Raw genomic sequence first — 16,528 nt, 5'->3', positions numbered from 1 at the left:
CAAAGGGGTGTTGTGATGACCAACGGTTGAGAAAAAGTCTGCCCACTGTGCAGAATGAGACGGTGGTCTTGATGGGGAAAAATACTGGGCCCTTATTTCTGAATGCTCCTCTGGTTAAAGCAAAAGGCAGCAGAAGGGAAGCTTTTAGCTATCTCAGTGTTTCTCGACCTTGGCCACTTTAAGATGGGTGGACTTCGACTCCCAGAATTCCCCAGCCAGCGTGGCTGGCTGGGGAATTCTGGGAGTCGAAGTCCACCCATCTTAAAGTGGCCAAGGTCGAGAAACACTGATCTGAAGCTAGCCTAGCACAGTCAGAATTTTACCACTGCAAAAATTCAAAATCCAGGGGAAAGTGAGTACCAGTGACTCCTGCAAGACGGTTCCTGCGCTATCGGCTTCCTGTAATTCCCAAAACTAGCCCTCTTTGGGCAAATGCTGCAGTGCAGGACTCGCTGCCATTTTAAGAGGGAAATTAATCCTGCTGCGGAGAAATAGGGGTGACGATGGACAAACTCCCCCAAGCTGACGTCTGTGCACTTGGTTGAAAGAGCTCCAGATGGCCGAGCTTGTTAACCACGGCTCTTGAAAGAAATTAGGCGGGTTTGCGCAGAAGCGTCTGCGAAAAAGCCAACGAGCCACGTCAGAGAACCGCACGAGGGGATTTGGCGTCAAGACGGGGGCGGCCAGTCTCTGGCCCACCGGACGGAAAGGTAATCCAAGCAGGGACCGTGGTGTGAGACAGGGATCCTGATTTTGAACCTGGGGAGATTGCGGCTCAACTCCCCCTCGAAAGCATGAGCTTGCTGGGAGGCTCAGCCCAGGATTGTAGGACGAACTGAAAGATCTGCAGGCTGCTCCTCGACTTATGACCACAATTGGGACTGGAACTTCTGTTGCTAAGCCAGGTGGTTGTTAAGTGAGTCATACACAATTTTATGACCTTTTTGCCACGGTCATTAAGCGAATCACCACGGTTGTTAAGCGAATCCGGCTTCCCCCACTGACTTTGCTTGGTGGAAGCTGGCTGGGAAGGTTGCAAATGTTGATCATGCACCTGAAAGTTGATCACATGACCACAGGGACACCTCAATGATTGTTAAGTGCAAAGACTGGTTGTAAGTTGCTTTTTTCAGCACCGCTGTAACTTCAAACGGTCACTAAACAAGTGGTCATAAATCAAGGACTACCTGTACTTACTGGCTGGAACTGAAAAAGTTAACGCTGACCTTTGAAGCCCGAAACGGTCTCTCTAGGGGGCCCACCTCTCCTTTGCACAAATCTGCCTTCTTGAAGATGCCTCCAGCACGAGAAAGGGCCTTCTCCTTGCTCCTGAGAATCAGAACTTCGTAGCTATTTGGGGAGGGTCAGCCGAGTCCTCCACGCAGCGGAAACTGAGCCGAGAAGGGATGCGCCGATTTTGCTCTTCGGCTTCGGCGTCTCGCTGTAATTATTCTGCCGACTGCTCGGATCCACTCCTGCCTTGAGAGGCCTATTTCTCCTACTCAGTCCCTGGGCCTCAAACAGCAAGTCCCAAACACACCTCCCTGGATTACTCCCCAGCTTGGGAATTCAAGAGAGGCAGGCAGGCAAGCCGGACAGCTTTCTGACTCCTTCCCAGGGACTCTGGGTTGGGGGATGAGGCCTTTAATTTGGATTCCTGCCCTAAGCAGCGGGCCAGACTCAGTGGCCTTGCTGGTCCCTTCCTCTGCATGAGCTCCAGCCACATCATGGCATCGCTTAAAAGCAAGGGAGGAAAAAGGAGGGCCTGGGTATTCTATTTGCAAAGGGCATCCCTCCTTGCAGAACAAAAAAAACAGCGACTTGGGGCGCCAGACTGCAATTCAGAAGAACATTGCAAGCCTGGATAAAAACACCCTACATGAAGAGCTTTGATGAGCCTCATGCGAAACCCACCACGCGCCTCGGCAGAGTGAAGGCTGCGAAGGGGAGAAGGTCTCCCGGCTGCTTTTTCTCGAGGCCCTGCATCTTCGGCTCCTTCCCAGGAGCGCTTCCAAGAGGCAGCTTCCAAGTCCTCCTCCCTTTCATATATCAGCTATAATTGCAAATCACAGGCTGGATAGAACAACTTACCCACCGCCACAATAATAGCAAACAGCAGGGAACTTCCTCGTTATTACAAAGCTTTCGGCTGCACTCGGCTTGCATTTTTTGACGCGCTTCCAGACATCGCCACGGAAATGGCAAAATGATGTCCTGTTAAGGAAACACGCTTGGGGCAGGGAGAACAGGGGCTGCCCAAGAATTCTAGCACGGATGGTGGGTTCTGTCTCGACCGTTCCTCCGTCCCTGTTAACAAACCAGACTTTAAAATATCTCCCAGATGCCTTGAACTCTCATTCCCATCCTTATTTCTGCAACGCGATACCGAATGTCGGTAGCCCCATCTCAGGGTGCTTCAAAACACCCCCAAAGGTGGGGGGAGCCACAAACATGGGACTTCCAAGGCTGCTGAACAGTCACAAATATTGGGGCCTATTCTAGAGAGCAACATCCGTAACGTGATTGACTGTACAGCCTACTTCGGTATGGAAAGCTGCCTTATCCAGTCATCTGTCCAGGTAGTCCTCACTGAACAACCACAATAGGGGCTGGAAAATTGGTTGTTAAGCAGTGTGGTCATTAAATGAGTCACCACGTGACTGGACCTGATTCTTACAACCATTATATGATGGTCGTTAAATGAATCACCATGGTCGTTAAGCAACTCACGGGTCATTAAGTGAATCACCACAGTCATTAAAGGAATCCAGCTTCCCCAATGGACGTTTTTTGCCAGAAACTGGCAGAAAAGCTCACAAATTGCAGTCAGGTGACCGCAGGACGCTGCAACTGGTTGTAAATGTGAGCCGGCTACCACGTACCCAAATTGCAATCACGTGAGCGTGGGGGTGGTGCATCAGTTTGCAACAGTTGTTAAGTGTGAGCACAGATCGTATGGCACTTTTACATAACTTTGGACCATCGTTAAACAAATGGTCAGTGAATCATCAGATGTCCTTGAGATGCCCTCAACTTGACGTCCCCCAGGTCTCTGGGTCATGAGGTCCCATAATTCCTGGCCAGAGCAACCGATGAATTATGCGATTTTAAGACCAATGCCACTGGAAGATACCAGCTTCAGAAAACTATCTCTACACTTACAAAGAAGTCCACTCAATCGACCCTCGCATTACCTGGAGAAAAAACCCAGAGGTCATCTCCTACCTTCCCATCAGGTCCACTTGCAACAGAGAAGACATATTCCAACAGGAAGACCACTCCGAAAGCTGGGTGATGCACCATCTCTGCCAGGTGAATGCGGCTTCGCAGGATGAGAGCTTGCCCCTCGGCACTGTGTTTGGAATGCCACCAAGGAACGAGTGAGAAGGGGTGACGGATCTCCATTAACGCTCAGAAACTTCCTATCACAGCCTTCAAAGCTGGCCCTGAGCCTCTTTGCCTTTATTCCCCTTTGAGGTGCAACCACAACACACCATCAGTGGGAGATGCATTTAGTTTCAATGAACCTTCCACCACTTCTCCAACTTGGTGTCCTCCAGAGGGCCCGTAACCATCAGGCCAGGATGCTCAGTGGTCATGCTGGCTGAGCGAATTGTGGGTTCCAAAATCAGGTTGGGAAAGGCAAGTGGGCTGGAGAGGGGTGATCCAAGCGCAGCAAGACCATCAGAAGCAGCCCTGCTCCCAAGGCCTCGCTCTTCAGTTGCTATATGCATCTTTGGAGTGTTTCAGGAGCCCTCCAAGAGGTCCAGATTAAGATGGAGCACTTGCTTGCCCAACCAGTGGCCTCCCAACGTGTACGGTGACTTAGCTACTCCACTACTTAAGCCTTCATCAGCATGGTCCCTTCTCACCCCGGCTGGCCTCCTTCAGAACGGAACCGGGCTGGAAAACAGCCTTCTTCCCTTCTGCCCCTCTATCAGGAAACTCCTCTGCTGCAGCCCACCCAGACCATCCGCCTTCTCTTTCCGTTAAACGCTGGCGGAAAAGCCTCTGCAATGCTGCCCCTGCTGTTTAACTTGGTCGTCGCTCTCCTGTGAGTCTAGTTCTGCCTTTACTGTCTACACAGCAGCGTGGGAGATCACAGTCCACTCCAGCAGCCCCCTTCCGAGCGGTCAAGAGGGCTATCGGCATTCCAACTGGAAAAAAAGCAAAGAGGAGCCGTTGCAATCAAGCAGCCGGCTCTCTTTGCGCTCTCAAGCTGAAAGACCACCTCCTTGAGTCAACCACGCTCATCTTCTCCTTCCAGGAAAGGAGCGTGCTTCGCTCCCCCGGGGTCCCCCATGATACCAAACAAAGCCTTCTGCTCACCTGCCGTTGAGAGGGCTCGCTTGTCTCCGGCGCACGCTGCCGGTGCTTCCCCAAGCTCTGTCGGCCTCTGGCAGCGCCACCGGGACCACCACCACCACCTGCGGGGACTGCACGAAGCACAAGCCGTTGTGGACCCCCACGTGCAGCCGGCGCTCCTGTATGGCGAGGGAGGTCCCGTCCAGGATTGAATTCCCCTAGGTTAGATCGAGAGGGAAGAAGTCAACTCCGCTACCACACGCAGGCAAAGCACTTGGCTCGCTATCCCATTATTAGATCAGTTGGATGGTTAGGTGAGATCAGCCTTTCTCAACCCTTTGACCCTGGAGGAACCCTTGAAAGATTTCTCAGGCCTCGGGGAGCCCCTGCACGTTTAGGCTCAAAGAAGTTACAAAATTATATTTGTTTCATGGGTAGGCCTGTACATAAGCATTAACAGTGCTCTTAAAATGAATGGAACTTACCTCTTTACAGGTGGCCCTTGCTTACTGACCACAATTGGGACTGGGATTTTGGTTGCTAAGCAAAGAAGTCATTAAGTGAATCCGACCCAATTTTATGACCTTTTTGCCACAGTCATTAAGCAAATCACCATGGGCGTTAAGCAAACCACAAGGCCCTTAAGCAAGTCATGCGGTCCCCCATTGATTTTGCTTGCCAGAAGCTGGCCGGGAAGGTCGAAAATGGCAATTGTGTGACCAGGGGATGCTGTGATGGTCATGAACGTGAACTGGTTGCCAAGCGCGCAAATTGTGATCATGTGACTGGGGGGATACGCTTTGACAGTTGTAAGCATGAGGACCGGTCATGAGTTGGCTTTTTCAGCACTGCTGTATGTCTGAACTGCCACTAAACAAATGGTTGTTAAGTGAGGACTATCCGAAATGTGAAGTTGCCCAAATTTGAAATAATTTTTTTAAATAAATCGTGATCTCCCAGGGAAGCCCTAGTGACCTCTTGCGGAACCCGAGGGTGCCAGGGAACCCTGGTTGAGAAACCCTGGTCTAGATTATTATTAGGTGAGATCAATTAGATGATTTAGTCAGATTCTTCGGTTAGATCGGCCCCAAGTCGACTAGCTTTCGGAAGGCCCTGAAGACATGGCTTTGCGAGCATTACCCACGCAAACGTAACGGTGTAGCGTTACAACAGAACACTGCACGGTCTTGATGAAGGTTTGAAGGAAAATCCGCAAAGCAACCTCTTTGGGGAGCAAAACAAAAAAAAAAAAACCCGAACCTCACAGGGGCAAAAAGGGGGCTTTCGGAGGAATTTCTGATCACCCCTCGAAAACCTGGAAGCAGCCCGCCCTTGTGAAAAGGGGAGCTCCCCACAGGCCGTTCCGCTTGGGGCCCATGTCCTGATGCACCGTGGGGTGGCGGGTGGTAATGTTCGGCAATCTGTCATAAACTAATAAAAATGAAAGCTGCCCCAGAATGATTGCGGGATATTAAAGCGTTTCATCTTCCCCTCCACCAGCAGCCAGGGCGCATCTGACAAATCAACAACCCCTTCCTTAAGGTCATTATTGCTTCTTAAATTACAGGAGCTCCAGAGACGACATTAGAAGTCAGGAGTCGCTCCGCGCGTCCATTAATCTCAAGCTGGCTGTTCACAAAACAGCTCATTAGTGCTGGCACGTTCCTGGAAAAAAGAAGGGGGGAAAAAATATAATAACCGCCGTGAAACAGCAGCCAGGAGGCCAAGAAGATCCTTCTCTTCATCGGAAGGAAAATAAGGACAATAAGGCAGCTGCCAGGGAGGCGTGGGGAAAAAAATGCTGTCTCTGAAACGATCCATATGCAAAAAGATGACCAAAGTGTTGCTATTGTCCTGATGATAGAAACTCCATTTCTCTTGGAAATCGCCCTTCTGTTTCTCACTGCCTGGTATTGAAGGAGCTAACTCCAGCGAAGCGCCGAAAAAAAAACCCAGCTTCCTAAAGGTTTGTTTTGCTTTTCTTTAAGGGGATTTGTAACTTCGGGATATGATCCAACCGTGAGGAGCGCTGAGGACATCTCAGAGGCCTTCAGAGGTTTTCAACGCACACGTCGAGCCAGCCTTGCTTCGCTGGGCCCCGCTTCCAACTCTAACGCAACAGAAGGCCCTCCTCCGGAGGAGAATTCCCGAAGGATTTTTAAGAAATAACGAGGGCGCCGAGATGCCTTCCATCTGCACCTTGAAATACATCTGAAACGGTTGAGGGACCCCTTCCAAGAAAGGCAAAGGAATCCAGAACTACCTGCCCCAAACAGGAACGAGCGCGGAAGAGGTGACGCAAAACGAGGAAAACGCAAATCTGTGCCCAAGGCAGCCGGTCACGGAATACCGTTTTTCCCCAGAAATTGAAGGGCCCGCCCCCAATTTGTCAATCTTAGCTTGGGGGTGGGTGTCAGGGAGGGGGTGAGGCAGAAGAGTGCGGCTTCAGCAAAAGGAAGACGTGAGTTATGGTTCCGGCAGCCCACGCTGCCCCGGTAGATGTGCCTGGAGGAGAACTGCTTGAGGATCGAAGGAGCTTAAGCGTGGCCCTGGTTAATGACGTCATTATGATTTCAGTCGTACTTAGAATCACACAGGTTCTCCCCTTTCACGCATCCAGTGCCTTCCTGAAGCAGAGGCACAGACAGACATAGGCAGACGGAGGTACAGACCTACCTGCTCGCTCGTGACCAAGCTCAAGAGCTCCTCCTCAAATTTCTCCAAGGAAGGGTACAGGTGGACAGCCAGCTTCTCCAAGTACCACGTCAGCGTCTTCATGAGTCGTGGCTTCTGTGAGAAGTCTTCTGCAAACAGAGCAACCGATTACAGGGAGGAGGCCAAACCACTTCTGGGCACCCAGGGCTAGCTTGGCGCTGAGCCCAGGACAGCTCGGTTGCGGCATTCTGTGCAGGTCTACCAAGCCTCAACGTATTTAAGACGTCTGGGACTCACAGTTTGGACCCCAAAGACAATATTCCCATCTATTCTTGGAGCAACTGCATTTGCAAACCTAGTTCAACTAAGAGGCTACTCCTACCGAGGCAGATCAGCACCCAGCCGAGAGGCCTCATCTTCCAACCAGGGGAGCTCATTCTACTTCACCGTAAAGCTACATTGACAGAATCTGGCAAGGCTGAAAGCACAATTCTCAAGGAACTTGAAAACTGAACAATCTCAACTGTACAATTCCTTTACAGCCTGGAAAGCCAGGGAGGGTCCCTCCTGAGCCTCCTTCGCCTCCCATTATGCAGCTGCGGGCTCTGCCCTCTCTTATCCGACCACTCCCTTGGCAGCGTCTTCACCCCATCTCCCAAGGTCTTCCCCACCTACCATTACAAGAATCTTGCAAGGCTGAAAGTACATCTCTCCCCCATCTCCTTTACATCCAAGAAGCCAGGGAGGGTCCCTCCTGAGCCTCTTTCTCCTCCCATTATGCAGCTGAGGGCTCAGCCCTCTCTTATCTGACCCTTCCCTGGGCAGTGTCTCTTTACTGCATCTCCCAAGGTCTTTCCCACATACCGTTACAAGAATCTTGCAAGTCTGAAAGTACAAATCTCTTTTACAGCCTGAGAAACCAGGGAGGGTCCCTCCTGAGCCTCTTTCTCCGCCCATTAGGCAGCTGAGGGCTAAGCCCTCTCTTATCTGACCGTTCCCTTTTAACACTGCTTCTTAGAAAGAGTGTGTCAGCCTTACCAGGTAGAGCAGGCAGACACGACCAGATGAGCTAATTCTCTGGCAAGGCTGAAAGTACAATTCTCCTGCCATCTCCTTTACAGCCTGAGAAGTTAGGGAGGTCCCTCCTGAGTCTTTTGCCCTGCCCATTATCCAGTTGCGGGCTCATCTGTCTCTTATCTAACCGTTCCCTAGGTAGCATCTCTTCGCCCGTCTCCCAAGGTCTTTCCCACATGCCACCACAATAAGTCCTAGAGTTCAAGGGGAGAAATCACCACAGTTGGTTCTTCCTGCTCCCTTGGAGCAGAAACGTGCAGCTTCCTCTAAGCAGGGGGCTGTCCCTGCGCCTTGAGCGGTGTGCTGGACTCCAAAGATGGAGAGTCCAAACCAGGTGTGCGTTGAATCATTTTGCCCCTTCTATCACAATTCCTGGAAGCCTCTCTGGCTGCAACCAACGCATGTAAAAATAAACAAACTGTAAAGGATAATGATTAATTTGGGGACCGTGCACGGTGCCGCAACTGCAGACTGATCAACCCTGCGTTACGTCCTCAAATGCCATTTTTGTTGATCTGGAGCGTCTTGCAGACTGCACAGCTGGTATTCCAATTCATCGTACCCATATTTCCAAACCCTGCTATTTCAGACTGTCAGAACGGATTTTCTTCATTTACGGTGGCAAATCTGCCGAAAAGAACAATTGTATTTGAATGTGGCGTTGGAAGTAATTGAGCCGATTGCTGGCTAGGCTGCAACTCATGATCAGCTGCCAACGTTACTGAACGCCGTAAGTCATTCATTTGGGGCAACGAGAAGACGAGTTTTGAACACAGGAAATGAGCCTTCAATCTACAGAGACGGAGAAATGCCCTCTCGCTCCAAAAGAGGGTAGAACGTTCCTGAGATGACAGTAATTGGCTGAAGTAATCAACTAACGTAACGAAGGCGATATTCCGTAAGACCAGACGACGAATGCAACGCGCTTCGCAATTATCGGGAAGCAGAGTCTCACCCTCCTCATTGAAAAGGCACCTGTTTCTGATTTGATTTCTGATGCATAAATTATTATTCGCCAGTGAAAATAACGATGTTGTAAATGTCACTGGGAAAATGTCTTTTGCAATTCAACGGCTGCTGTCTCTGATGTGAGCTTCTCTTTTTTTTTTAGAAAAAACTGAACAATGTCTTTTAAAGTACCAATATTTGGGGGGGAGGGAGGGTCCTTAGAGACCACAGATTCCACCCTGTGTAAAAACACCGCAGCATTTCAAGGACAACCCAACACATCATGGTATTATCTTCCACTTTGTCAAGTGCAGGAATTTTCAGGGTGTCCAAAATCAGCCCAAGAGCTGTTCAGAATTGGCCCACTGGGGTAGATATGAGTGCAAGGCCGCGTGCTGCCCACCCAACCGACATGGCTGTAGTTCACAAATGGGAAACTGGGCTACTGAATGTTACAGATGACTTACTCAAAACTATGGGGAAGATGCTGCTTATGGTTTTATTATGTTCATAGTTCAAGTGAAGTTAACTAAGCTGGGAATCTATGATGCTCAGAACTGGCCTCACTGGGAGACTTTAAAACCTTGTGAAATAAGCAGCTGCAGTGGGTTTAGAAAACGCCCGAACCCCAATCTGGGGAAATGGATTTGTTTGGGGGAATCCGGAATGTATCAGCATCTGTGCAGGTTTGGTTCTATTTGTGCGTTTACAGAGAAAGCGACGGTTAATGTGACTTGCCGAGAGGGCCTGCAAACCACTCAAGGCGTGCTCCCATCTCACACACACGCATCACACACCCCTAAGGTTCTGACATGTTTTTGCAAACCCTGCAAAAATAATCTAAAAAAAGGTCCTCCAGTGATTCTTCAGCAACCAGCCCCAGAGATGGACAGGATTTTCTTTTCTCCCCTGCAGCTTCCATGCAAGTCAGAGCTGACCTGCCAAGCACTACCCGCAAAGTGCCCCAGGCAGCAATCCCGCTTGCTCATCGTGCCAAGAGGATCCCAGCTGGGAAGACACAACGGCTGCTCTCCGTCTCCCGTTTTCCACGACCCCACGGCTGTAGGACAGGCTGACGGATGTGTGCTTCCTGCCCTCCTTCTCCTGAGCCCAAAACTGAGGAGAACTTGGTCAGAAAGCACCAGAGAGCTACTTTGAGGAGGTGGGGAAGGAGACCCTCCGAGCGGGGAAGAGGCCTGCTTCAGACAGTGACTGGAAAGGAAGAAAGGAAAGAAGGGCCAGAGAATTCGCCTGCAGGAAATTGCTGATGGGCGAAGAACTGAGAAACCGGCTGATGAGCTGCAGAAAATTCAAGGAGGTGGCCCGGCGAGGAAGCCAGTTTTCAGCCTAGATAGAAAAGGAATCAAAGATGCACAGAAGATCAGCCTGCTCCAGAAGATGGGAATCGAGCCTTACAGATGCACACAAACACACAGGCACGCCAATACGCACTGGAGTAGTGTGGTAGATTATGGTCCACCACCTCCAGTGAAGAGACCTTCATCCTGCAGGGGAATGATTCAGGATGAGATATGAGATATGACCGATCTCTCTCATCTTTCTGAATCCAGATTCTTGGTCCTCCCGTCCCCATCGCCAAAGGCTGGCACCTGGGCGCGCTGGGGCTCTGCCTCCCTTCATGTCCAGCTTCAGCCCTCCCGACCGCCAAGGGGGAGACCCGGTCGCCTTTTTCAAACCCCTAAAAGGACAGCAGCCAGAAGAAGATCGCGCCCAGCTCCCCGTCGTTCCAGAGGGCAGGGCACCGAAGCAGCAGCAGCAGCAGCTCCAGGAAGGCAGGTTCTGGCCGGGTGGCGAGAAAAACTTCCCCGCAGCAAAAACTATTGGGCAGGAAAGCGGGGAGGGCTCCCCTTGGCTGGATGCATTCAGGGGAGCAACCAACTCCGATGCTGTCACCCACAAAATACAAGTGGTTTAAGTGATTTTTACGGTCAGTCCAGCAGGCTAACCCCCCCCCCCCCACACACACACACACATCTAAATTTTCTGGACTTTGTGGGAAGATCCCAAGATGGTTTTTAAGCTACGTGTCTGCCAGCTGGGCAATCTCAGGTCTACAGCTGGGCCTGAGTGGAACCGCAGAGCAGGGGGAGCGGTTCTCGCCCTTGTGTCCTCCGAGAACAAGCTCTTTCACCTAGAGGACCCATCTATCTCCATTACGCTAATGGAAGCCGGGGAGGTGTGACTCCAGCACTCCATGCGGCTAAGGGTGACTTTGCTCCGAGCACCGAGGTTGCTAGGAAAGTTGTCGCTAGGAAAGTTCACGGCCAAACAGCTGCAAAGCGGGAGACGGATGAGTCTGCCAAGCACGGGTGGCTGATTGAGCTCCTCGGAGTCTCAAAATGCAGCTGCGGGGAAAGCGACTGCCGGGGGTCATGGCGGGAGAACCGGTGAAGAGCTGAGGAGACGGGTTGAACCTGGCCAATCACACCACAGGGGCACCCACCAAACCATCAAGGTACAGATACACAGGTACAAGACAGGCAGTAGTGCCTATGAGAGGGATCTGGGTGTCCTGGTGGACCACCGCTTAAGTACGAGCCAGCAGTGTGCTGCAGCAGCCAAAAGGGCCAATGCAATCCTGGGCTGCATCAACAGAGGGGTGGTATCAAGCTCCCGGGAAGGGAGACTACCTCTCTAGACCGCACTGGTGAGGCCCCAGTTGGGATACTGCGTCCAGTTCAGTACAAAAGAGATGCTGAGGCCCCAGAAGGAGCGCAGAGAAGAGCAACGGAGACGGTAAGGGGTCTGGAGGCTCAGTCCTATGAATCTTTGAATTCTTCTTGTCCTAGGTGCCAAGGAGAATAAGTCAACGCCCTCTTCCCTGGGGCAGCCCTCTGAGTATGGGAAGATGCCACCATGTCTCCCCTCCTCTTCGTTAAGCTGAACATACCCAGTTCCTTTAGCCGTTCTTCGTAGGATTTGGCCTCCAGACCCCTGATCATCTTTGCTGCTCTTCTCTGCACTCTTTCCGGGGCCTCAGCATCTTCTTTGTATTGTGGTGACCAGAACCGGACGCAGCATCCCACACGTGGCCTCACCAGAGCGGCACAGATGGGTATTATCACTGATTACGGCTGGCCCTGTTCCTTCAAGCAGGAAGGGGACCTCTGCCAGAGGAAGAGGACGGCCGAAAGGATTAGAAGCAGACGCACCAGGCTTTGCCGTTCTGTGGTTTTATCCCGCAGATCACCAGGGCCGCCCGGACTTTATCCCTGGCAGTCTGCAGAGCAAATTCTGCCCCTGTAACGCAGCCAGTAGGTTAGTTTTCAATCCGAAGCACCAAAAAAAAAAAAAAAACTAATACATTGAGCCCGGAGAAAAATGAGCTCTGAAGAGCTGAACTGTAACGGTGTCCTTGGATCCCAACCTGATCCTTCTTCCAAGTGAGGCTTCCCACGCTCGCTGCTCCTTAAAGGTGACGGCAGGAGGGCCCACCCTGCTGCCTGCCACCCCCTTCTTTCCATCTCCGTGACCTTACAGTCTGTTGTCCCCCCCACCACACCATCCTTCGCAGCCGGTTAAGCTACCACGGTAATTAGCATTTAGATAGCGCTTGAAGAGTGTTCCAAGCCCCACGCTGTAACTTTCAAATCCATTTATCAGGCGCCCCAAAGCAGCCCAACGCACAGGATCAAGACAAAGCACGAAAGAAGATGTCAAACGAAGGTGACACAACCACACGCCCAATAAATGAGCCGAGGCGCCGTTTTGAGGGGTCCTGGAAGGCAAGCCATCGTTACTGTTCCCGCAGAACAGAGGGGAGAACAGTTTGCCGAGCGTTAACAGTCTCGTGGCTTTGATGGGGTCCAAACCAAGGCCTCTCCGAGCTCATCTTCAGCACGGGGCGAAGCTGGCCCCTATTTTTTCGTGGCTACAGAGATCCCCGACACGTTCTTACACGACCGGGGCTTCTAGGACGGGCTGCTCGCTTTCAAAGCCCTTGGGGGGCAGAGAGGGGCTTAAAATTTACACGCTGGGAAGGTTTCAGAGGGGGGAAAAGAGGAGAGGACTCAGGGACTTCCGTGGCTCATAACCGGGCCATGCTGGAAAAGAGCAGCAGCACAGAACCAAATGAAATGCGGTCCGGCTGGCAGAAGAGCGGACAATCTGCAGGAGGTGCCGAGAATCAGGCTTCCTTGTGTCAGAATATTGGACTCTGCTTTAATTCAATTCGGAGAGCCAAATACACCTGCCCGGCTCCGTGGAGGCTGTTATCAAATGCTTCAGTGGGTCAAACCTCAGGGTGCTGTTTGCTGGAAGTGCCCCTTGGCCGCCAATTTCAGGCTGTTGGCACTTTTATATCCAGGAAGCAAGGAATATTTACGGCTGAGCTTTCCTGGTTCAGGGGAGCAAACACAAACTCAAGGACTGGAGCGTTAACTTCGGAGGGAACAGATTTTCAGAGAAGGACGCAGGCTGATGGGGAATTCTGGACGCATGCTGGCTGGGGAATCCTGGGAGTTGAAGTCCGCTCATCTTAAAGCTGCCAAGGTTGAGAAACACTGGCCTAAACTAATCTCATCAGCAAAACATGTCTGGGTTCAGCCTCACATTTGCAACCAAATTTGGCAGATCCCCCGCGAATGCAGCCAGTTACAAGACTTCAGCCCGCATAGAGCTAGACCTTTTTGAACAGCATCTTAAACCACGGGTTGGGAGGGCACCCCAAGCTATGGATGGCCAGCGGTTCTGGAGTGGTGGGCTTCCAAATTATACACCAGCTGGGAAATCTCAAGGACAGACCCACAAGGCGCGGGGCATAGTCACGCCACGAAGGGTCCAAGGCACCGAACTTGGAAACTGAGTCAAGAGAAGATAATATTCACCTGGATATATCAGCCCCCGATTCACAACATTACTCACCTCCCTGTCCCCAACTGCCAGGACAAGGCTGTTTCAAAGAGGGATTTTGCAGAACGGGCCTTCAATTCCCAAACCCACGTCTACATTGAGTCAAGAGGAATCCAAAACCTCTCCCGAGAATTTTGGATATCAAAAAGATAAAGTCACTTTCAGATCAAGTCTGACGCCTAACAACTGTGCAGTTTCTTGGCAACAATACTGAAATAGTTTGCCATTTTTTTGTGGCGTTGTGTCTGGGTTTTGCCCCTCTCCCCGCCCCCCCCCTGTCCCAGGATTCTTGAGTGGTCTCCCATCCAGGCGGATGGGCCAGCTCAGCAGATCTGAGCTCCTCAGCTTTCTCCGAGATCAGTCAAGGTTATCAGAGCCTTGCCACCTCCCTTGGTTATCAGAGCCTTACCTCCCTTGGTATCTTGGAGATATTTTCTTGACAGAAGAACCTATCCATACTGTCAGCTCAAAATTCGTTTTCGGCACCACCGTGCATGGCGGCTAACTTAGGTTTCTGCCTCTAGCAGTGTGGTAAATGGAAAAAGAGGGGTTGGCTTACAATGCTCATAAGCCTTGCATCAGGAAGGAAGGAAGGAAGGAAGGAAGGAAGGAAGGAAGGAAGGAAGGAAGGAAGGAAGGAAGGAAGGAAGGAAGGAAGGAAGGAAGGAAGGAAGGAAGGAAGGAAGGAAGGAAGGAAGGAAGGAAGGAAGGAAGGAAGGAAGGAGAGAGAAAGAGGGAGGGAGGGAAAGAAAGAGAGAGGGAGGGAGGGAGGGAGGGAGGGAGGGAAAGAAAGAAAGAAAGAAAGAGAGGGAGGGAGGGAGGGAAAGGAAGGGAGGGAGGGAAAGGCAGCATTATCTGTACCTTCGGGTGCTGCTAAGACCCCAGGGATTCTCTGCAAGTTGGAGATGGGGATATTCTCCGGGAGAAGATGATAGGTGATCGCCAAGGGCGGGTGGGGCTGACACGTGCACTGGACCTGGCTGTTTTCCATCACTATCAAGCACTTGTTCTCTGAAGGAGCAGAAAGGACACTCTCAACGCAGCAAGAAATGCAGAAAATAAGACACATCTTTCTGGTCACTACTAAATTTCCGGCGGCTCCCAGAATTTCTGGGAACGACTCTGCGGCCGAACGCACTGCAATTGTTTGGAGCATTGGATGGGCATGGGAGAAGAGGGAGGGAAGGAGGGAGGGAGAGGGCAGATTGTGGGATAATGAATTAAATCTGCATCAGGACAACCTGAATCAGGGCTCCCCAAATTTTGGAGGAGTGCGTTCTGTCTGGACGCAACCAGAAACACCCCGGACGCTTTTATCCCAAATGACTTGGCATTAAAGGGAGTTGCAAGGGCCTTCGTTCAAAGGGAGCTCCACTGCCTGGGCTAAGGGGCAAGTGGGCTTTATTGCTGGCAGACTGGGGCACTTTCAGGGCAGTGAATCCTACAGAGAAGCAACAGGGGAAGGGGGGCATTCGTCTCCCTAAGTCACTGCTGCAACCGGAAGACAGACTGAATTACCCAAGGGGTTGTTTACAAGTTGCCCAAACCAGGACGGGTGATCCTGCAGAGGCATAATAGGCACGGGGGATACTTCGAGCCCACTTTACTCTTGTGGCACACAATTTGGCCGGGGTGATTCAGCCCCTCCCTTTTTCTCCCCTCCCCTGCACTGAACCTTCCCCCCGCCTTTCCAAGCCTGCGAGGCTGTTTTTCTCAGCGCCCGCGATTTCCCACCTGCAAAGAACCCGGGGCCCAGCACGTGCGAAGGACCGAGCGCCCTGGGACTTACTCTCGATTGGCTCCAAGAGCATCGGGTGCAAGAGAGCGCGTGGGGTCCCGTGATACAAACTGAGCCTGCAGAGAGAAGGGGGAGGATCAGGGAGAAATTTTAAAACACAAAACCCAAGCCAGGAGTTTTTGAGAGCTGAGTTGCAAGAGTGAAATGCCTCCAGAGGATTGTATGATTTTGTTCCTCTTTTCGACACTGTTTCTCAACCTTGGCCACTTGAAGATGGGTGGACTTCAACTCCCAGAATTCCCCAGCCAGCCATGCATGGCTGGCTGGGGAATTCTGGGAGTTGAAGTCCACCCATCTTCAAGTGGCTAAGGTTGAGAAACAGTGCTCCAGTCTAGAGTCAGGGCAGGGCAACCTCCAGGCTTCGTGTTCAGCCCTCAAAACTTCTGGAGAAGGTGAACTGGGCCCTTCTTCTATGGGGCAGGGGTTGGGGGGGGGAGAAAGTTTCGGGGGCCAAGGGACAAAACAGTCGGTTTAAAGTTCTGCACGGCAGAAGGAACCCATTTCAGCCTTCAGTCTCCTCCCTAACCCTCTAAAACAATTTGCTTAATGGCCACGGCAAAAGCAGTGTTTCTCAACTGTGGCAACCTTAAGATGGGTGGACTTCAACTCCCAGAATGCCCCAGCCAACTCCAATCCTGGGGGTTGAAGTCCACCCATCTTAAGGTTGCCACAGTTGAGAAACACTGCTCAAAAACAAGTCAAGGGCTATGCACTGGAGCCTGTCTAGGAGATTGACCCCCAGGTGTGCCAGCCATGCCCCTGGAAGGTGTTAAGCCCCACCCCAGCTGGAAAAAGGGGGCCGTTCTCAAGGAAGGGCAGTGAAAGGGTGGCTCTTAGCCACGGATCCAACCTCAAAGAGCTGATTCAACGGCGCTT

The 16,528-nt window shown here is 51.6% G+C and overlaps 1 protein-coding gene across 1 annotated transcript in view; it reads right to left on the bottom strand.

The window, feature by feature from the left end:
• Positions 1-16,528, bottom strand: part of NPHP4 (nephrocystin 4) — an 87,758-nt gene that overhangs the window by 53,789 nt on the left and 17,441 nt on the right. The window contains exons 4-8 of the mRNA XM_063317712.1: positions 15,644-15,708; positions 14,716-14,865; positions 6,982-7,109; positions 4,330-4,523; positions 3,226-3,352 (exon numbers count right to left, since the gene is read on the bottom strand). Coding sequence (XP_063173782.1) covers positions 3,226-3,352; positions 4,330-4,523; positions 6,982-7,109; positions 14,716-14,865; positions 15,644-15,708 — 664 coding nt within the window. The remainder of the gene's footprint in view (positions 1-3,225; positions 3,353-4,329; positions 4,524-6,981; positions 7,110-14,715; positions 14,866-15,643; positions 15,709-16,528) is intronic.

Source organism: Candoia aspera, chromosome 18 (assembly GCF_035149785.1).
Source record: "Candoia aspera isolate rCanAsp1 chromosome 18, rCanAsp1.hap2, whole genome shotgun sequence".
Classification (NCBI taxonomy): Eukaryota; Metazoa; Chordata; class Lepidosauria; order Squamata; family Boidae; genus Candoia; species Candoia aspera.
This window is presented reverse-complemented; position numbering and strand designations above follow the sequence as displayed.